The sequence below is a fragment of the Oryctolagus cuniculus genome, chromosome 1 (assembly GCF_964237555.1).
Source record: "Oryctolagus cuniculus chromosome 1, mOryCun1.1, whole genome shotgun sequence".
Taxonomy (NCBI): Eukaryota; Metazoa; Chordata; class Mammalia; order Lagomorpha; family Leporidae; genus Oryctolagus; species Oryctolagus cuniculus.
The window spans coordinates 171103140-171126324 of record NC_091432.1 but is presented as its reverse complement, the minus strand read 5'-3'; the positions used below and the strand labels follow the sequence as shown (position 1 = coordinate 171126324).

General features: G+C 37.8%; 1 protein-coding gene across 10 annotated transcripts in view; it reads left to right on the top strand.

Annotated features, from left to right (window-relative positions):
• Nucleotides 1–23185, top strand: part of PTPRD (protein tyrosine phosphatase receptor type D) — a 1630925-nt gene that overhangs the window by 1515280 nt on the left and 92460 nt on the right. For 8 of the 10 annotated variants that reach the window (XM_070051957.1, XM_070051959.1, XM_070051970.1 and 5 more), the window contains 2 exons: nt 7088–7129; nt 7636–7733. In XM_070051957.1, coding sequence (XP_069908058.1) covers nt 7088–7129; nt 7636–7733 — 140 coding nt within the window. The remainder of the gene's footprint in view (nt 1–7087; nt 7130–7635; nt 7734–23185) is intronic. The other 2 variants (XM_070051976.1, XM_070051973.1) reach the window with 1 other exon arrangement.

Sequence of the window (23185 nt, the reverse complement as noted above, 5' to 3'; positions counted from 1 at the left end):
TCAGTTCTGCCTGACATTCTCAAGTTCATGTAAATACAGTATTCTGACTTAAGTTTAAGTGCATCAAAGAACTGTACCTTAACTGCAGTACCACGGACATAGTTTGTTCAGAAAAAAGTCAGATTTCCATCAAGTTATTTTTCACCTTAGGCACAATAAAATCACAGAGATACTTGTCATTTTGGGCATAGCCATTTTTGTGAAATTGGGGGTGTGGGAGAAATATTGCTTTAACATACTTCGAAATTGTTTAACAAGAGTCAAGTCACACTGCTAGTGAAATGCTGTATCCCAGCATGTGTAGCTCAGGGAGGCTCTGGATCTCACAAAGGAAGCCGGGCACCTCTACTTGAAGCAATTTTCCACATATGTATACATCTGTCTTACTATGTTTCAGATGGTCAATTGTTGCTGAGTAGCTTTATAATACATCATCAATTATTGTGCATGGGCCACTCAGAGCTAGTGTGGAACAGGCAGTTGAAGTGGCAGTGTTTTTTTTTAGAATACTTTTATTTAATAAATATAAATTTCGAAAGTACAACTTTTGGATTATAACAGTCCCCCCCCCATAACCACCCTCCCACCTGCAAACCATCCCATCTCCTACTCCCTCTCCCATCCCATTCTTCATTAAGATTGATTTTTAATTATCTTCATATACAGAAGATCAACTTAGTATATAACTTAGTATATACTAAGTGAAGATTTCAACAGTTTGCACCCAACAGACACACAGAGTATAAAGTACTGTTTGAAGACTAGTTTTACCATTAATTCTCTTAGTACAACTGAAGTGGCAATGTTAATATCAACAGTGACTTTATAGATGAATGAAGACCACAGGATATAGGAAGGTGTCATTGGGCTAATATTAGACTTACAACATCAGATAGATAATGGAACAAAATGAGCAAAATGAGTAAAAAGATTAGAGACATTTACTAGAATTATTAAGTGATAATTTGGCTTTCAAGTATAAGATTTTGAAAGAAGGGAAGAAAATACTCACCAAAGATACTTTTGAAGAAAATATGTATGGACAGCAATAACTGGGTATATGTTAGAATGGTTTGGTAGATATGTTAGGGAGTATGCCCTCCAAAGGACCTTCAAACAAAGCAAAACTATAGTGTGTGTGCTTGTACCTTTTAGGAAAAGAGATTTAAAAATTGATGATCAGATGTTATAACACAAAGGGCTCATTTTCATTCTGTAGATGACCTTAATATGTTTTGCCCTAAAGCATACATGGATGGTAGATGATTGATGGGCTGTGAAAAACAAAAACAAACTCGTAAAAAGTTAACGCGTCAGAAATAGCAGCATCAGCAGCAGAAATGTCAGCACAGCAACTGAACGGGCTATGAAAGCTCTCGAAGCATCTCTCCTTCTCCACTAGTGCTATTAATTGGATCAGTGTTAACAAGATCCATTTTTATATGTAATTTCTTCTTCTCTCCGTATCTTATTTTAAACTTTGAGAAACTTTCACACATGACATACATTAAGAATAAGAGATACATTCTCATGAATACAAATTATAAGTTTTTGATATAAAGGAAAAGGATTTGTTCAAAATCTTCATTTTGAGAAATTGTACTTTTAAAAATGAATTTTAATTATGCCATTTAACACTTACTTAAAAAGCACACTTGGAGAATATTTCACTTAATGATGATCCTATTCATGCAAGTCAGGTTGTCATTATTGTTGTACCAAGAAGCAATTATAACTTAAAATCAATGTCCTCTTCATCTTTAATTTATCATTACTGTGTGATACAAATTATAAACATAGCAGAGTATTTTTATTTCATTCAGGGTATGATAAGTAGTGCATGAATTATATTAAAATATGACAAACATTTGATTAAGTTTCTCTCTGTGACTGTTAATTCAGTTAGGTCCACTTTAGAAAAGGCTACCATCACTGATTTGATAAATAATTTAGCTTCTTCCTTTCCATGACCACACATGTATAGTGCCATAATAAAATCATCTGAAAAATGAAACTCTGAGGTGGGCATTTAACCTAATAGTTATGATGCCTACATTCCACATCAGAGAACCTAGGATCGATACCCTAACTCAGACCCAAGTAGTAAATTACAAAGGCTAAGTTGGGTTCTTGCTACCCACATGGGAGACCTAGATTGAGTTCCCAGCTTTGACTAGTCCCATCCCTTAGCCATTGCAGGCTTTTAGGGAGAGAACTGGCAAATGGGAGGCTCTCTCCCTTTCTCTCTCTCTCGCTCTGTCTTTCAAATAAATAAAAATTCTAAAAAAATAATAAATGGAAGATATGGCACCATTATTAGTGGCCTCTAAAGCTCTACTTAGGACAATATATAAAGCTATAAAATGCCTATTTGCATTTAATGCTGCATTTAAAAATGTGTAGAAAGAGAGTGTTTGATGAACACTTCTCTATGGATAACAGAGTTCTTTGAAATCTAGTCCTACTGATTCAGTAAAATACTCATATAGTAGAGCATTTGAAAAGAAAAAGAAACACCATAAATTAGTTTTTTCTGAATCTTCTGTCAAATAGTTCTATAGTTTTTAACATTTTGAATTTATATCATCAGTTCATGTTTTCATAGAAACTTATAATACTTTGACAAAAACTAACTGAAAAGTACAGATGTGAATTATGGCCGTCCATTACCTCTTACTGATCATCAAAACAGACTGTAAATGAAGTAATTATATTCACAGGTTTTCTCAAGCTTAGCATGATTTATATATACATACATGCAGACACACACACACACACATACATACATATATATGTCTTGTTGCATAGAAAGCTGAAAGCAATATTACAGGATTCACTTCACGCACATGTCGCCATTCTTCCAGGTAAGGGAGTTTAGACGTAGCATAATGAGAGTGACAAGGTCTGTGATCAGATCCCCCATGGAGTCAAAGTTTTGTGGATAACAATAACCTTGATCAAAGCCTTTAATTTCTCTTCATTTTCAGTGGGTAAAAATAATGGGGAATTAGGTTATGGGGAAGAGAAGATAAAGGAATGTATATAGACTGAACCATGACAAGATGCACAAAGTACTTTTGAAAGTTTGAAGAAAACTGATTAAAAGAGAAATATGTTGGTGCACAAAATAATTGAAATCCATGCATACTCATATACATCTTTATATGCCCAGTACAAAGCTCAGTATTTAATCCATTGCTTTGTGGATACAAACATGCAATTATCACTCTCATTATTCTGTAATTTTATTTAACTGCACACAAAAAGAAGATTTTGTTCTTCTAAAATAGAAGTCACAATCCAGTCGGTTAAATGTGGTACTTTAAAAACAAATTTATGTTTGTTTTTTTTTTTTTTAATTTGAAAGGCAGAGTTAGAGAGCGAGAGAAGGATCTGCCATTCACTGGTTCACTCCCCAAATGGCTACAATGGCCAGAGCTGGACTGATCTGAAGGCAGAAGCCAAACCTAAGGACCCAGTACAATAGAGTCACCTCCCAACAGCCCCACCTCCAAAGGCCATAATTAAATGAAATCCCCTCAACCTTGTTCCCATTAACATGAGATTTCGCAGATAAAACCTTTAACATGTGAGCCTTCGGGGGACATTAAACGTTCATACTAATACCCAAACCATAACAGCTGCCGTTTATCTCATGCTTATTGTTATTTTTCATGTTAGAAGAAATGCTTCCTTTTCCTGAACTTCTATATAAAGTTGGAATTCTGCTGCTTGCAAGGGAGTGGAATGAGTACATCCTTTGCAAAAATGTTTACAATACAGCACCTAGCCATCCTCGGCAATTTCCTGGCCAACCAGGCTCCTTTACCAGTCAGACACTTTGCCCCTACTTGAAGACCATAACCACCATTCTAAGAATAAAATGCAGTAAAAAATGCCCAGACTGCATGTTATGATTTAGTTGGTATAATATCTAGGCCAACATACAAAAGCCATTTTACTTTCCGGACTTTAGGGTCCTCTTGTATAAAATGAAAATGCTGGACTAAGTTACTTCTAAGATACTGCTCAGCCTAAAATGACATGATTTCAAATTGCAAATATGTGTCCTGTTTAAAGTAGCCATCGTGTTTTTTCTGCAACCTGAGCAGATTTCAGTCATTGGGTCTGTCATTTTTCATGTTGACAGTGTATATTGTGAATATCATACCTTCAGAATGAAAACTCTGCTGAGTTTCAGTTTGTGCCTTTAAAATACATTTATTCTGTACATTTATAGTTTTGAACTGATGAGGTCATGACACTGGCAAGTCCTCATCAGCTGTTAGCTGTGCTTCAAGTTCTTTGCTGCTAATTATAGCTCAAGGACTATAGTTTGCTAATAGGGAGTTAGAGAAGACACAGATATCACCAGGAGAAAACTCATCTCGTTCTCTTAAATCGTAACATTTTTGAATGAAAAGAAATTATAAATGGGATTACAGCTCCCCACATAAATTCCCATAGAACACAGATCATTGGCTGAGAGTCCTTAAAGACATCAATGTCTGGTCCCATACCCAGATATTCTGAATTAATTGCTTGTGTGTGCAACCTGTGACAAGGAATTTCAAAGTACCTCACATAACTGAAGAATGAAAACAGTGTCCTAATAACACTGACAATCACTTGTCAAATGAAAGAATGAAAAGAGTGAGGTCAACTCGGTTCTCTTAGCGTCTACTCTTTGTTTCGGAATCTAATGTATTTGTATACTATAAAATGATTCCAAAATTGGGAAGTTGAGAAGCCTCTGGGGAATTGTGTGACTGTATTTTGGAGTAGAGCTTTGGGTTTGTTTTCTGAGATGAACGAGAGTTTCAAGTTAAAGGAATTTCATCTCAGGTTTATTCCTTAGCATAATTTTATATTGACATTAGTGTTTTCAGGTCATTATGCACACACACAGTTTTTTGCTAGCTGAAGAAAATGTCATTAAACATGGTAAACAATTCTGTATAGTTTTCTATTTTGTAAAATAAGAGCTCCCTAACCCTCAAAGAAAAGATTTAGAAATACTATCTGTAGGTGGTAGAAATGAGAATTATGAAGAAGGGAGTCACTTCAGAATTTATCTATTTGTGCCTTTTTATCTTATAGATAAAGAAGTTGAGGCACATGATAGCAAGTGATTTGTCCCTGTCAGTAGAGGGAAAAAACACAAGTAGAATTCATGCCCCACATTCTAGGCCAGAATTCTTTTCTCCTGTACCATTGGATTCCTACAAATTCATCTTGCTTTTCTGTGAAACATATACTTCTCCATTTTTACTTGTGCTGCAAATTTGGTACAACATGATACATAGAAGTCTTAAAAATATTTTTAATGCTATGGTATCTTTGCATGTGATATATATTCTGATTTAGAATGAGTCAGTATAGGTTTACTTGGATTGGTCTGTAATTAGCTTCCAGAGTAATACTGCCAGACCATGTGCCAATGCATGCCAGAAGTAAATGTTGGTCACATCTTTGGTTGATTTTTATGGTCTTCTACTGCTGTTATACTAATACTTTTCCCATCTCCAACTGGCTTTACTTTTTGCAGCTTTGAGCAGTAATTCAGTCCCCTACGCCTCCCTGATTGGCTCTGTGTCCTCCCTCTCTAGCCAAACCACCACTCAGTCCATATATGATAATAACTCTCTCCCACGATTCGCTCGAAAAGGTCTAAACATCTTTGTCTCTATTATTTTCTCTGTTAAAGCACTGTAATGTTGTCCATCTCCATTTCCATAGAAGCCTAAAGTCTCCTCTGCCTTGGCATTTCCATCCTTTCCCTTAGGGAGTGCCTCATCTGGATAAGATCGCTTTAATTATCAGATCACTGTCACCCACTCACTCCTTCTACAGAATGCAAATTAGTCCGATTCTACCATCTATACAGAACAATAGAAGAAAGAGCTTCACAATTTTAATCCAAGTGCATAATTAGATCACCAACAAAGAGTTTCTATTTTCACACAAATTGTTTTTTAGTGGATCTCCACTAAGATTGTGGCTTACAGAAAGCAGCCCTTTATTGCTGTGAACTCTGGAGCCCTACAGTGTATAGTACAGTGCTAAAGTATTGAAGCAAAGTTGTTGTTCACTTAATGTTCAAGAAACATTGATAATTTGGCATTTGAGATATAAAGGAACTTACTGGGTGACTTTCAAGAATGGCATAATTTCTAAAATGCCCATAAATTACTTACCTGCCATGTTGACATAATGGTCATCATTCCACAGCCTGACATCCAAAGAGTCTCAGTGGCAACAGAGTTATCAACATGGCTTCCAGGTTGAGCTCCTCCCTTTGTTTCTGCTCCTCAGAGCTTCCCTGTGGGTGTGCTAGTTCAGGCTCCTCTAGCCAGCTGGGATTTTTTTCTATAACATATGAGCCAGTGATGCTGTCTCATGATATGCTTACCAAATGAATCAGAATGAAATAAATGAAAATCATATGGAAACTGATTTTAAAAATCAGGAAGGCAAAGGAATCACCACCATTAACCATAGATTATTTTTGGCAGAATTTTTAAAGTTAACATATCTTCAGCTGGCAGACTGAACTAAAATGTGTCAGCCCCAATCTCTGTTTCGTTTCTTTTTCTATCCTTGTTCCCCTGCTTGTCTTTGCACCATTTTGTCAGTTTCCTGAATTCATTTCCCATTAGTGGACAAAGATGTTTACACCTGCAGTAGATTGTAGCTTTACTGGGGGTTGAATAACAGGAAACGGGGGCAAGATACCGCATAATTCTTAGTGTGGCCCTTGATAAAATCCAGGAGCAGGCTGCAGCCCCATCCTCTACAATCTACTACTAGTGGAAACATTTTTGAAGCTCAATGTGGTGTCTGTCTCGCCAGTGGTTATTGTGAATGAATGGTGGTGCATGTCATTCTTTGTGTCCACGTTTGCATGTAATTGTCAGTCACCTACAGGTTTGTGAACTTTTAAGTCTAGTCACAGTGTATAGTGAGTCCTGCAAAAATTTGCAGCATTGTTGTTAGTCCTCCTAAAAATTAAACCAGGCTATCCATTTCATTTTTTTAAACAAATTGGTTCTGTTTTATTTTATTTACACCATCATTTCCTTTGCAGGTTCAGATGATTCCGGTTACCCTGGTAACCTTCATCCTTCAAGTTAGTTTTCCTTAATTATGCATAAGTCACTTTATGTTTCCTATCAAGCTACTGCTCTTTCCCTTTTAGGCCGTTCTCAGTGTATGTTTTCTTAGTTCACTTTACACCATTTAATTCCACACAATTTCCATTTCACACAGTGCAGGAGAAGGAGTTTGAAATGACATAACTGTCATTACTCAAAGCAGAAGTTGACATCAAGTCTGTCAGTTTTCTCTACTAGCTAACCTCATTGATTCTTAGCACAATAACGCTTTCTTTTACACTAGGAGTGTTAGTTGGGGGATTATGCTTGGTGACTTTTCTATTTGGCTCCAAAATCCATCTTTGCAGAGCATGTCCTGCTTTGAGTAACCAAACTATCTGCCTGCTTCCTCACCTAAAACATCTTTACTACTCACATATTTTCAGGCCATTTCTAACTATAAGTATTCTCTATATTTTGGAATAGTTAACATCATTTTTGTTTGTTTTCAAATGTGCTTTTTCTTACCTTGTTTTAATAGGTATGGCTAGCCATCCTCCAATACCTATTTTGGAACTTGCAGATCACATTGAAAGGTTGAAAGCAAATGACAACTTGAAGTTTTCCCAGGAGTATGAGGTAATTTACTGTTTATACTTCACACTCATTGCAAAGAGTTGCCTCTCCCCTTCTTTTTGAACAAATTTTTGAAAATTAGCTTCATCAATGCCTTCTCTTAAAATATGACTCATAACCTGACATAAAAATTTATAGTGAATGACCAACTTAAATATAGTGTATAAGCAGTATAGTAGTTACCTTTTTAAAAGGTGTTGATTATTTAACATTCGTTCAGTGTTACTTAATGAGATTTATTTATCCTTTCTCGGTTTAAGCTCATAGGATTTTCTGAGTTGGTAAGTTTCCCAGTATACCAAAAATGCGCTGAATACACTGACTCCTCAGTGAACACGATGTTACAAAGAATGAGTGTATTTCTCAGTACTCTAAATTTTACACGGTCTGAAGGGTCTATAATTATTGAGTACATATACATGCTTATACCCTCCGTCTGGAATAATACTACAGCTTATAATAGTATAGTAATACATTCCCAGGAAGTTTGTATTTCTGAAGGGATGATGAACTGAATGCTATCTTAACAATTCTGAAATCCTTGAAGATTCCTTGTGAATTCTTGATGAAGGCAAATGAAAACCTTGAGGGGTGAGAGAGAGAATTATGGCATTTATTAAGCAGACAGTTGTAAAACTGGATAGTCCTGGTATTTCCCAACAACAGAGACTTCTGGTAAAGCCAATTCTAAGAGGAAAACAGGTTAAAGGCATGAAAGCTATTTGTACTAACCTTGAGGTCAGAATAGGAGGAAGTAGGTTAAATTGTACTACAGTGTTATCTCATATAAGAAGTATTGATAACCTGCTAATCATTCTTTTAGATCATGTTTTTACTCAGCATAAGATTACAATCTACAACTAAAATCTTGTAGTCCTATCAGACAGCAAAATGGTTGTGGGTAGCTAGATCAGCCCAAATTATACCATGAAAGGTTTCCTACTAATTTACTTGATGGGAATCGAAATCTGTGATTTCTGTTCATGTTTGTTGTATCAGCTTCATAGGGAATGCTTCCAACACGTGGTGTCTCAATTCCAACCAACTCTAGCATTCTACCCCATCACAATTGGTTACACCCCCTAAGGGGAAGGCCAAGCTCAAGTGGCTGGAGGGTTCAAATATATGAAGAAGCTCTGTGTAAGAGAATGTGGAGCAGCAGGACCTGTGGCAATCTGTATATCTACATAACTTTCCTGAAATCTCTAAGGCTTCAATTTTTATTTTAAATTGCTATGTTGAGTAAGCAAACATTTCTATAATCCCATCTACCTCCAACCTCAAGAGCTAAATAGGCTGTTATTCAATTTTCATGCTATAATATCTTTTTCAAACATTTGATAAAAAATAAACAAAAGAGATTTTGTTTTTTTGTTTGTTGGTTATATTTTCCTTTATTCTGCTCTAAGTATTCAGTAGAATATCTATAATTGAAAGAAATTCACTGAATTATGGGTTGTCTTATTTTCTTAAATACTCTACTTATAGTTCTGTCATGCTCTATTCTTGATTTTGATGGCTCTTTTAAATTATGCAGTATCTTAAAACAGTTTCTTGTTTGGTGATAGAGGCTGAAGATTGAGTTATAGATGAAACAACACGGTAAATGATTAAACTCACATGATGTAACATAAAAAAACCCTCCTAGTTAGATATACATTGTTGATAACAAAAAATCTTTCATCATTCCAACCTATTTTTATTGCTATCATGATTTTTTTTAATTCTTTTTGTTATTTTACTACATGATATTTTCTTCTTGGCCATACTTTAAATCTTTATTTGCGATTATGAGTGCTATAGTGGGCCAACCAAAGGTAAAAATATAACTTAACCTGCCTAAGCCATTAATTCCTTCAGTAACCTTAATGATAATATTTGCATTAGTCAGGCAATCTTAATTGTACCCATTGAATCCAATAACTGGCCTCTTTTAAATACAGAATTTCTCAAGAAATGCTACACTTAAAGATAGTGGAATGATCCTTATTTAGCCATTACAGCAGAAGTGTTCATTGAAAGCAGTTAAGAACTTCATGCTGGCAGTGCTCTCAAGAACAACTCCTCCAGTCAGTTGCCTTAGCCTTAGCCATTGAAGTGATAACCCACCCTGAGCCATGACCATTTATAATAAGAATGATTTGTGATTAAAGCTCCCTGGGTGTGAATTGACTCTACTTGTCAGAAAAACCATGAAGGAGATCCTTTACTGTTGTATTCGTCTGTGATGATAGCATTAAGGCCTCTGCATAACATTTTAGGCCACCTAACAACAACACTTTAAGGGAAATGGGGATTTTTGTTTCGGTTTGGTTTCTTTAGGTTTTCCTTATTATCATACATGAAAATTTGATAGGTTTCTGCTGATTTTCAGTGAAGAAAGTGAAGGAAAGAAAATTCACATGACTTTCAAACACATAATTATTTTGGCATAATCACTGTGAATTAATGTCTACTGAGACCTCTTAAAATGCATGAAGCTAAATTTGTCACTGTGATTCTAAGAGGAAAACAGAGGTTAAAGGCATGAAAGCTATTTGTACTGACCTTGAGGTCAGAATAGGAGGAAGTAGGTTAAATTGTACCACAGCATTGTTACCTCATATGAGAAACCTCCTTTACTGTAAAAGCTGTTTGACTCAGACATTTGATTCTGTGACAGCTAAATGAGGAAACTGAGAAATTAGTGTAACTGCATCTCTCAGGGCCTTCATAAACACTTCAGGTTTTCATTTTCTGACAGGAGACTGAGAAGTCCTACTGGAATTTAAGTAGTCACAATTTGAGGATGGCATCTGGAATTGAGAAATGACGTCCTCCTCCAAGTTAGCCTGGCTGTCAAAGTCAGAACATCAGGCTGGTGAAACTTACCAAACAGAACTGTAGGCTAGTGCCTAACGGTCCTTTGGAAATCCATATAAAGTTTAAATTTCTACCCAGAAATGCTGGTTCATTAAGTCAGCCATGATGTCCAGAAATCTGCATTTTCAAAGAGCACATGCAGTGCTTTGCTCAGATACACTCTGAAGACTTCAATTTGAGCAGTGTTACTAGTTTCAAATGATGCATTACAGACCATGACCTCTCGGACTTCCTTTCACTGTTTCCTAAGATGGCAAATAGACTAGTGTATTTGCGATTCAATCAGCAGTCATCATTATAGACATCGTTAGCAGCAAAGTGTATACCCAAATCCTATTTAGATTAGGTTTATCATAAGTAGCAACAACACTAGAATTTGCTTAAGGGAAACAGAAGAGCATTTGATTTATCACAGAGCCAAAGGCTAATAGTACATATAAGCTTCAAGAAGTGTCACCTAGAACTGGAAGACAGTAGCAGTTTCCTGACCGCTTGCCTACAACTCTGACCTTTGTGCCTCTCTAGGCTGACTTCATTCTTCCCCCTGTGCAACCTGGCTGCTTCTGTTTCTCCCACCCACACACAGAAAGCACAGTCTTTGATCGTATTTTCATTTATACAAAGGATCCCTAAAGAAAGATATGAAGTTTTTCCTGTCAGTCAGTTTCAGAATACTAGAGAGCAAACTCTAAATTCTAATTGAGTTAGCTGTTGTAGGGTTAGAGATTAAGACACAGCCACTACCATTCTACTCATGCAGATCTGGGTTCTTTGGATGGGTGAGAGGGTGTTTCTGTGGAAGAGGGCTTCTGAGCTAGGAGGATAAACCAATAATTAGCTCCCATACTACAACAGGAAAGTGCCTTGCTAAGTGCTGATAGACATTTAGAAGTTTTAGAAAAAAACCTATGCCTCTGGGTTGTCCAGTCAGCGAAGACAAATACCAGGAGTTTTCAAAAAGTTCTTGGAAGATTCATGTAACGGAAAACATACGCATTAATTTCAAAAAGTTTTACACCAAAATAAATTTATCATTTAATTTCTTTTTCAAAGACTTTTTGAAATATCATTTTATATACGAAGAAAAATAAGAAGAATGCAAAGGAACTACTGCTATTGGAATACTGTTGGTATTTAGTAAAGGTGAGAATGAGATGGAGAATTGGAAAGGGTGTCATGGAAGAGGTGGTACTAGATGAAACTAGGAAGAAGAGGAGTGAAGAATATTTTGTCAAGGGAAGGACCCAAGGCACATTAAAAAGGAGGCTCTGGTACCTTGCTAAACAAAGCATAGACTAGAAACAATTCAACATTGGCAACACCTGAGAACTTGTTATAAATGCACAATTTCACGCTGTGCCTCAAAATGACTGAATCAGAATCTACATTTTACCAAGATATCCTTGGGGTGTCTTTACATAATATGGTATATGTGGAGGGGTAGTACTATTTGTTACGATGGAACAAATTGCATGTGGTGAAGAGTTGGGTGAAATGAAGTTAGGCAGATACGAAGGACTAAGAACTGTAACGCACTTCCAGGGCTCAGAAGTGTCACTGGCAGGATAATTTAATCATAAAAGGAGCATGTGATTTAGACCTAGACAGATTTGAATTATGATTTGAACAGTTATGTCTGTCACCTTGCACAATTATATAAACCCACAAATCTCTAAGATGTTTTACTGTGAGGATTAGGTAATATGTATGCATGTGTGTATAAATTCCAACACACAGTGTATATATGTGTGTGTGTGTGTGTGTATATACATGTATATGTCTGTGTGTGTTTACATATGCATGTATGTGCATATACATCTGATGAGGGGCTCAAGAAATGGTAGACAAATGGCTGGACTCTTTACATAGGGAACCAGTGAAAAGTTTTTCTAAAGAGGTGAGGTGACTATATCTATGTTCATTTATTTTAATAGTGTTAAGTATTTATAATAAGTTAGTACTTAGAATTTATTAAGCACCTACCATGCCTACCCCCAAGTAAATTACTCTCTAATGGAAGAGACTTGTCAATGAAAAAAAATTATAATAAAATTTAATAAAACAAAAAGTGTTTTCCAGGTATGCTGATCATACTTACAAGTTGGTTTCTTGGAAATTTATCTATCATTGATGTGTATAAAGAAAAAACAATAGAGCCTGGGGACAAATAATAGATTATAAAGTAGTTCTGAGGAATGCATATCTTCAAATCACATAAACGTACAAATAGCACTGTCAAAAGTATTGATGCTCTGACTTCTGCATTTACTTTGGTGTAAATGTCCCTTATAATAATGTGAGAAGTCAGTGACATGGAAACAACCTTTTATATAGGTAAGTCCCATCTTTTCTAGAAATAGATTCGTTAAATTGTGGACTAGATAAATTTGCTCCATCCCCACAGATCAAGACCCGTAACACATAGGCATGCCAGAGGTCACCTCAGGAAAAGCTGCTAGAGAAGATGTAAAATTAGCTCCTGATTTGCTGCTCAAGATGCAGTTACCCTTAGGAACAGTGTCCTAAGTTTCATATTCAACCACAGTGACAATCCAGATTTTATATATTTCATTGTCCAGGCTGAAAGAAACCCCACCTCTTAAACAAGTTGTAACAAAATTTCTTCCAAGTTTCCACCAGCTAAATGAGCAAGTTACCTTTTGGACCTCTCTCCATGCTGCCGTGGCAGTTACACAGGCCTCGCAGTTCTGGGAGATCTACTTTAGGTTTGTCAGAGTAAGCGCTCTTGGTAGTGTTATCTTAAAACTGTATGTTAAAACTTTTAGCGATCTTTTTCTTGCAATTGGAGAGGGACAAGAAAATGCAGTTCACAGAAGTTCTATCTGAAGAATATCTTTGACCTTCTTTTTTCCCTTCACAAAACCCAATTTGACCTTGTTTGCCTCCTTCTGTGGAAGTAAATGATGCTAACTCAGTCATCATGTGTCTTCCACCATGTAGCATCCAAATGTTAGGAATTCCTTCCAGTGCTCATAGCAATGCTGGTACATCTCCTTCCTGTCTGTGCTGATGAGAATGAGCCTCTTCTAGAAAACATTCCTGATAGCCAAGCCCTCTGGTTTTTATAACAGCAGGTGTATTGCACCTTGGTTGAAGTTCAGGTCTTCACAGCCCTCTAGTGAAACAGGTAAAGGAAAAAGCAATGTTATTTCCTTGATGAATAATGAAATCCATCAAGAGAGTTCTGACATTGAAATAAAGAACTGTAGAGACAGTAAAAAACTTTGTTTTGTTTTGTTTTGACAGGCAGAGTTAGACTGTGAGAGAGAGACAGAGACAGAGAGACAGAGAGAGAGAGAGAGAGAGAGAAAGGTCTTCCTTTTCCATTGGTTCACCCCCTAAGTGGCCACTATGGCTGGCGCGCTGCGGCCAGCACGCTGCACCAATCCGAAGCCAGGAGCCAAGTGCTTCCTCCTGGTCTTCCATGCGGGTGCAGGGCCCACACACTTGGGCCATCCTCTACTGCCTTCCTGGACCACAGCAGAGAGCTGGCCTGGAACAGGAGCAACCGGGACAGAATCCAGCGCCCTGACCGGGACTAGAACCCAGGGTTCCGGCGCTGCAGGCAGAGGATTAGCCTAGTGAGCCGCGGCACCAGCCAAAAACATTGTTTTATCATATTTTTAAATGTTAGAGCTGGATAGATATCAGGATAATGTTATTTAAATCTTTGATCTCATAGGTAAGGAACACAAGATTAAGAAAGGAGTGACTTGCCCAAGGTGACCACGCACCTTCTGGGTGGATATTTATGTCATCTTGTTCATTTTCATTACACATTAACTTACCTGCTCTGGAGACTTTTTAGTGTTTGTTTCTTACTATTCCATGATTATGGAGTCCAGATACCTAAGTCCTCAACTAGATAAAAATATTTATGCTGAAATTTCTGTGTAAATGTCATATTTGCCAATTTGCATTTCATGACTATCCCTGGGAAAACTCTGTGGTTTTCCTATGATATGCTAAGGATACATTTCTTTTCTACACAGTTTATCCATTCCCAATGGTAAACACTGCGTTTCTCCTTAGAAGGGACAAAAATTGTCTGTCAAAAAAGCAATGACTACAAAAGAAGATATTTCTATTTTCTATAGAAAAAGGCTCTTGGACTGACCTTGTGTGCCAGAATATAATTCAGGCTCAAAGCCATCATTAGTAATTGTTTTGTAAACCTTCAAGCATTCACAATGCAAAGGCACTTGCCGTGTCTGCTTTCAATTAGTGTGTAATTTATGTGTAAATTCATGAAAGTGGACATGCATTAGGGCCTGATGCAGACACCAGCAAGAAACTGAACACACACCTACACACACAATTATTCGTTGGTATCTTTTGTGTTTTGCCAGTTTTGTAGTCATTACATTTTTCCTGAAAGTGACTCTCCCATTTTCCTGAAGCAAAAAAGCAGTGGACAACAGAAATGCATTTTCATCTTTTATGCAAAGTTGAAGAAGGGTAAAATAGACTAGGGAAATAATTTTAAGTGCTTTTGGCAAGTGTGTTTTTTTTAAATTGTGAACAAATTATGGTTATTTAAGTGATAGAATGATAAAAAATGAATGGCTTCATGAAATAAAAAGCAGTAACCACTGCTTTTATACAAGACCTGGATAAACCAAGCGGAGGGAGATGAATGGCTAAATGTGCCATTCCAAGTCAGAGTCCCCTAATACTCCAGGATTGGAACTGGGATTGGGGGAGCCTGTGATTACTGACTTCCTTAAGAATGCAGATGTTTTCCTGATCCTTGGGTTGGGTCCAGACTCCCGTGCCTACCACTCGGAGCCTTCTGCAGGTTAAGCCAACAATGGGAATAGTGGAGCAGACTGGCTGAGGATCCAGTGCCCTGGAGTCAGGCTGCTTGACTTTGCCTTCTGGCTCAAGCTGTGTGACCATAAGCAAGTAACTGAACCCTTCTGTATTTTAATTTCCTCATCTCTACAAGGAAGTAGCATAAAGTCATTAAAATAAGTCTATGAGAAATGCTCGTTAGTATCCCTGATCCAAGTGCTCAGTCGTCTTAGTAGCTTTTCCTTATTTTGTCAAATCTAAGATACCATAGATTTTAAGTTGCCCTATCATTATATGTATCAATAAGAAGGAAAAGACATTGCCAATAGAATTGTGAGATGCTATCAATTTTAAGCTGCATATCGATTTCAGAGATGTTAGAATGTGGGAAAATGTGTGTCTCTGAATCAATGAAACCCTGCCCTCTTCCTCTCCCTGTCACTGGTCAAACACTGTTACAGAAAAAAAAGATGTGTGGATGGGAGGAAAGTAGCTCGTTTAAGCCCGCGTGGCTAGCACTTGCTGTGTTGTTTTCCCAACCATTCTTAGTTGTATGGAGCATTCAATCTTCCCCTGGTCAGGAGTTACTGCTCCTCTGCGAGCTGTTGGCCACATGGCAACAAGCTCATCACTGGGCACGCAGCAGATGATTAACCCAAGTGTGTGTCTGGATCAATATCTAACTAAATTTGCAGTTCACAGAAACCCTTTGTTGTGGTCAAAATTGCTAGTACCAACAACAGGAGCAAACAGAACAAAGAGCGTCTTTCTGTAAAAAGAGCTGCTTTACCTGGCCGCCATCCCCACCTGATCTGTCAGCAGTGAAGCCTTATGTTCAGGCCCTTTTCTCTCAGAAAAAAATAGACTGTTATTATCTTTCAGCAGTACAGAAGTGAATACATTTTTACGCAGACCCCTCAGTGTTAACTCAAAAGTACCTACTGATTAAACTCCCAATGCAGCTTTTATTTGAGAGACCAGCCTGCCAGTTGGCTGTGGAAGAAGATGCTCTTTGTTCTGTAGTTAGGGACCAAGCTCAGCAAGTCAGATAAAAAGGTGCAGAGAGGCCCTGCCCAGCTGGCTGCCGTTATGCGTCTTGTAAACAAAGGTACCAGGACACAGACACAGCAGCTTGCGTTAGAAGAAAGATTGCATCCCAAATCAGGATGATGTCTTGTGTTTATAGTCTTTTATGCTTTCTGAACCTCTGGCATGGTTAGATTTCACAGTCTAACTAGTTTCTCAAGTTTCAAAGCTTATTTCTGTTTGGGATTTTTAAATATGTATTTGTTCTTTCACCCACTTTAAAAAAAAAAAAATTCGGAAGATTTTTTTTTTCCCAATGTTAAACTCCATGTCTTTGATGCTTGAGCCTTGTATTTATTTATTTATTTTCTTGTGGGAGTCCTGCTCATCTTGGAGGAATCTCACAGACCTCTAGTTTTTGTTTCTCAATCCGTACTCTCATGGAAGTTCACCATAACTGATTGCTCCTAGAGCATCCCTGGATGCTGTCCAGAATGTCTTTCCACCTGCTCCCATGTGGAGCCCAAAGCTCTCAGGAAACAATTAAACCTAAAAATGTGTCTATAGTTACAAAGCAGGCTTTTAACTTCAGAAGAGAGTGTTGCAGGGACTGAAAAAGAAACCACTGTGGGGGCTACATTTCAGAATGAAGCTGGGATTTTAGGGACAGAGTAATAATGCACACTTAGGTGGACAAAATGGCAGATGCTGGAGAAGGCTTTAAAGTCACTGAAGCTGAGAGTCATGTTTGGACTCTACCACTTAGTAGCTGTGCTGCCTGACCTGGGACCACTTACTTCACCTCTCATAGCCTTGGTTCTCTTTTATTTAGTATGAGAATATTGATGTCTACTCGTGAGGTGGTTATGAAGATGGATATACACTAGGCACTTGGCCCATTGCCCTCTGCACCCGGTAGACAGAAGGCCCTTGTTACTGTGAACTTCAGTACTCTTGCCTACCTGTTAGTCACTTAATAACGTGGATTTTTTTCCAAAAGTCATTTATTCTTCTAGAACATTCACTTTTTCAGAAAGAAGCTGTATGAAAGCAATTAGGAGGTGAAGGGTGACAAGACTGGAGGGTGATTATGGTGTCTGCAGAGGGCTTTTTTCATATTTTATGTGCATGTGATTTCTGGAAATTAAATCCATATTATAAAATAAGAACAAAACTCTAGGGCAATAATCACTTTCACTGATGAGTAGAAGCTATCCTCATGTCTTCAACGGTGAATTTTAATGCCCCTGGATGCACAGTTTAACTCTCTATCTCACTTTGTTTGCTTATACAGGAAGCAATGTGAATGTTTTAATCTGTCTGAGATCAACAACAACAAAAAAATGAACATGAAATAAGCTGTGATCTAGATGAGCCCAAGGTATCCTAAGAACAATCAGAAAAATGAACTAATAATTATAAGTGCTTGGAAAGTTAGGACAGTATTAAAGAATCTTCCCAAGGAAACTCTGGCTTAGAGAGTCCCTGAAAGTGCTAGAAATACAAGGCCTAGGGCTGGCACTGTGGCTCACATTGGTTAATCCTCTGTCTGCAGCGCCAGTGTCCCATATGGGCACCGGTTCTAGTCCCAGCTGCTCCTCTCCCAGTCCAGCTCTCTGCTGTGGCCCAGGAGGGCAGTGGAGGATGGCCCAAGTGCTTGGGCCCTGCACCTGCATGAGAGACCAGGAAGAAGAACCTGGCTCCAGGCTTCGGATCAGCACAGCACGCCGGCTGCAGTGGCCATTTGGGGAGTGAAGCAGCGGAAGGAAGACCTTTCTCCCTGTCTTTCTCTCTCACTAACTCTGCCTGTCAAATAAAAAAAAAATAAAAAATAAAAAAAAAAAACAAGGCCCAAGCTAAGGGAGTATGCTTGCAAAGGCTTGGAGATGAGAAGAAGCATGGCTTGCTCAGGGGACCCGTTCTGAGGTTGTTGCTGCAGTCTCAGGGTCATACTGGTGGTGGGAGTGGTGAGGACACCCTTCAGGAGTCATGACAGCATGTTAAAGAATCTGTACTAGGTGGCTGCAAATGTATTCTCAAGTTAGGAAATCACTTTCTGCCTATAACCTAAAACTGCCAAGTACCTGAGGTCTAAGCAAGTGTGTGTGTGTGTGTGTGTGTGTGTGTGCGCGCACGTGTGCATGTGCACACACGCGTGTGGCATGTGTACTGCTTTTGAGAACTGCTCTAGGGAGAACGAAGGTTGGAGCAAGACTGTAGAAAGCATGTTGCTATCCCTAGTCATAGAGATGTCTTCACTTATTTATATATTTATTTTTACGTTATAAATGGTAGTAACCATATTATTTGTCATGGTTTTTCTTTTGTAGTTAAACAGATGATCATTCTTTTTCAAAAATAATTATTAGGTACACTGTTACATTTGCAGAGTACACAGTGGGTAAAATAAAGAATATAAGCATTAAGACATTACATGAGTTTGCAGATTTGGCTGTGTCTTGCAAAACATTAGTCTTTTAATTGTCACAGATGCAGCAATTGGCATATTTGGCTTAACTGGAAAGTTCATGCATGCAGCATAATCAGAAATTCGTTATTTCTCACTTGCTGAGTAAGTTTCCCTAATAGCAGGCATTCATCAGTGCTCAAACTCCAGCCACAGATTCATGGAGACCCTTAATTTTAATTCATTCTTTTTCTCTCTTTCTGCTTTCTCTCCTCTCCTCCCTCCTTCCCTCTGTCCCTCTTTTCTTCATACAACCTTTTCTTTCTTTTCCTGCCAGTTTTAAGAATTTATTTTTATTTACTCTTCTTTGGTATGCTAATATCTTGAAAATCATCCTCATCTTTTTTTTTTTTTTAAGATTTTTTACTTACATGGATGTCAGAGTCACAAAGAAAGAAAAAGATGGAGAGATCTTCCATCTGCCGATTCACTACCCAGATGGCTACAACTGCCAGGGCTGAGCCAGGAACCTGTAGTTCCATCCAGTCTCCACTTAGGTGGCAGGGGCCCGAACATTTGGGCCATCTGCTGCTGCTTTTTGTAGACCATTAGCAGGGAGTAGGATGGAAGTGGAGAATTTGTGACAAAACCTGTTGACCAAATGGGTTGCAATGTCACAAGTGGTAGCATTACCCACTATCTCACAATGCCAGCCCCACTACTTAGCCTTTCTTTAAAGTTTCACCATCTTGATAGTGCCTGGCAAGTATAAAAATGACAAGAAACATTGGTATAAGCACTTACTTTGTGACAGGCAGTCTTTGAAAACATGACTTATTATCTCATTTAGTCCTTCAAGGTGGGTGCTATTTTTTCTCCATCTTGCAGAAGATGGTTCTGAACCACAAGAAAGTCAAGTAACTTGCTCAGTGTCACACATGCAGTAAATGTCACAACCAGGCTGTGAACCTCTGCTTGGTTTGGTGCCCAGGTGATGCTCTGACTGTTGTAAAACAGATGCCTCTGGTGATTGATTTCCTTTGACCAAAATTCTCATTATGGACAAATATGGGTGAGAACCTTTATACCCAGCTTCCCTCGTCATGTGGCTATTTGTTCTGTATTAAGAATTAACAAATTTGAATATGATGAAGGGTTATAATTTATATCTGAAAACAAATTTGTAGTATTCCAGCCTAACTTTGTCAAACATAAAAATATATCCTATGAGTTGACCTAGAAATTATAATGTCACCAACTTGTTTCTATAACTACCTGTGTCATTGTAACTGCCTTTACTTCTGATCTTGGCTTTATTTTCATTAGGAGACATATATGTTTGAAGGCACTGGAAGATATAAAGACTCAGCCTTAACTCTAATACCTCAGAGTGGGGATTGATTTGTTTCTTGGCTCACCATTTTAAACTGTAGCTGAGTCTGCTTGCTCTTTAAAAAGGTAAACAGAACAGGCAGCGTGTCCTCCTCCCTATATATCACAAGTCAGATTCCAGCTTCAACATCCCCCATGTTGAAAGGGAAACTTGTTCAGTGCAGTAAATTAAGCTTCATGAATCCATTAAAATGATACAAAGTAGGACAATTATTTGGCATGCTGGTTAAGATACCTGCCTTCCATCTTAGGTACAGTACAGTACCTGAGTTCAGTTCCCAGCTATGGCTCCTAACTCCAGCTTCCTGCTAATGCACAACTTGAAAAGTAGCAGGTGACGGATCAAGTGAAAATAAACTGGATAGATAATAAACGCTCAATCATTAGAGAGGTGATTAGTCTGAAAGACCTTTCTAAATCTCTCTCACACCCTAACGTTCTATTTCTTTGACCATAATAAAACATGATTTAAAGTGTTACAAAGATTAGATGCTGATGGTGGATTTCTTTCTTTGTTTTTTCACCATGTAGATGCTCCTACCCATCCCTGCAGGCGTAGGCTTAATATCCTTTCTTGGTGTATAATTTGGGCATGCACACATGGCTGCAATGATTGAAAAAGTGCAATTAGTATAGTTAATGAACAGTGAAATGCTGCCTACCTTTGTATTAATAGCAGTTAGAGTGCTACATTAGGGAAGGTATGAGAGTTTGGTCCCTATTTTCCCCCTAGTAGTTAATTGACCTCTTTGTCATCAGTTAAAAATGAAGAGAATAACACTTTTCAGCCTAAAATGTTGGCGCTAGTGAGTATTGCTGTGCAACTGGGCATTGATTTCCATTTTGGTTCCTTTTCTGTTCCTTCTGTATTGATCTTTGTTGTCATGGCTCAAAGATTCTCTTAATATCTGCAAAAAAGAAATCTTTCATAACATTCCAGAGATTTTAAGCAAGTTTTACAAAGTTTCCAGTGTGGAGTTATAGTTCAGAATTCCTGGATTCTTGGAGTCCAGTCCACCTCTGTGATTTTGCTGCGAAGAAGACATTTTCAGGACGATTAAATGATATGGCTAGTCATTCAATAAATTCCACAGCTTACATTACATGGTGGATAGCATTTTCTAAGTAGACTCCCTGGATAAAATTAAAGTGAATATGGTGAAATGGTTCCTGGAAACTAAGCTATCATCATGCATCCTAAAGTCATGATAACATGAAACGTTAAAAATGTTTTGTTTCCTGTGTGAGAACACAGGTTGTAAACAACACTAGAAATTTGAGTAACTTTGTAGTATCGCGATAAAATTTAATCTATACATACTATGTAATTCACTCTGTGGAAGTGAAAAAAATCAGTAGGTAGACTATATTTGAACATTAAGTAGAATCAAGGAGATCACTAGGTTTCCCTTCTCTACCTTTCACTAATATTCATATTTCCTTTGTTTGTATTCCTTTAAACACCTGGTGGAGGAAACAAAAGGTACTAATGAATTGTTTGAAAATTGCAGTGTCAGACTCTGGGGCAAACTGCAGCTTGAGGCTTGAGTACAGGCCAAGAATAAGGTGATACAGGCACCCGTCACTATGAATGTGAGAGATTTGATCAGCTCATTGTTGTATTGAACCCGAGAGAGCAGAAAATCTTCATTGTTTTATTTGTGTGCCTTCCACTGGAATACCAGCTTCCACAGGGCATGGGATGTCCATGGTTTCTTGAGGTATCCCTGTCACTAACATAGTAAATGTTTCTGAAATTAGTGTGTACATGAGTTAAAACAAGAACCTGGGTAGAGTGTTTCATCTCATTCTCAAGTATAGTCACACGATAGCAAGATGGATACCATGCTATCATTTATTAAGTCATGAATGAAAATACTTGATCTGGTTGTAACTGTAACTTGTATTGCAGTGCAATACCTGTGGAGATGAGGAAGCTTAGACCCTGTGGGTAATGGTTCTTTCTCAGTATGGAAAACCCACTTTGGCTTTCCCAGGTGTCCCTCCGTTGAGCAACATATTGTCAGTGCAGGAGACCACGCTCCCTGAGAGTGATTCTCTACACTATAGGGAAGCCATTTGTCTGTCTGAAATAAAGCAGCAGCAGAATGCTGATTACAGAGCTCACTTTTCCCGCCCTCTGTTGGATTGCTCATATCTCAGGCTAACTCTGGTGGGGGGAGGGGCAAATCCATCTTCCCCCAAAGCTAAAAATCTGCCAGCAAGTTTCACAAACATTAGCAGCTTCAGTGTTTATTTCTCTGCAGTTTTATTGTAAAAATATTTTCATGAGAAGAACATCTTTGTTTCCTTAAGACTTCATCTGCTCTTGTACTCATTTGCTTTTGAATAAGGATATAATCTTTTTGTTTTTGATCTATAATCATTCCCACAGCAACCAATTGTGATGCCACAGACCAAGGATTGTAATTTTCCTTAGAGAATAAACAAATGAACTCTGTGAAACAAAACTGCTCATTTTCCCCAAATATTTCTGAGAACAATGAAGACCAAATCTAAAAATATTAGCTACTGCTAAAATCATTTTTAAGAACATCAATACCCACTTCTTTAGTGGTTTGGGTCCTTTTGCATTCAGTTCATCTCATGCAACAATCGTTTGTTGAGTTCTTACCATGAGACAGGTCCTTTGCTAGACTCTGGAGGGACAAAGATGAATATTATATAATCTTTGCCCTTGAATTTGGAATCTAAAAGTTCCTTTAGTTTCCTATCCAAATTTTATTGCACAGGAAAAAAATAGATTTTCTCAGGATTCCAATATCATGCAGCTGTAAGTGTACCCCATAAATAGGACTTTGGTTTTTGTCCATTATATATCCACCATGTAAGAAGTGATGGGATTTTTCATTTTTTTCTGACATTAATAAATATGAGAATTTAGAAATACAGTAGATCAGTGCAGTGACAGTGCTAGCAACCATTTAAAATC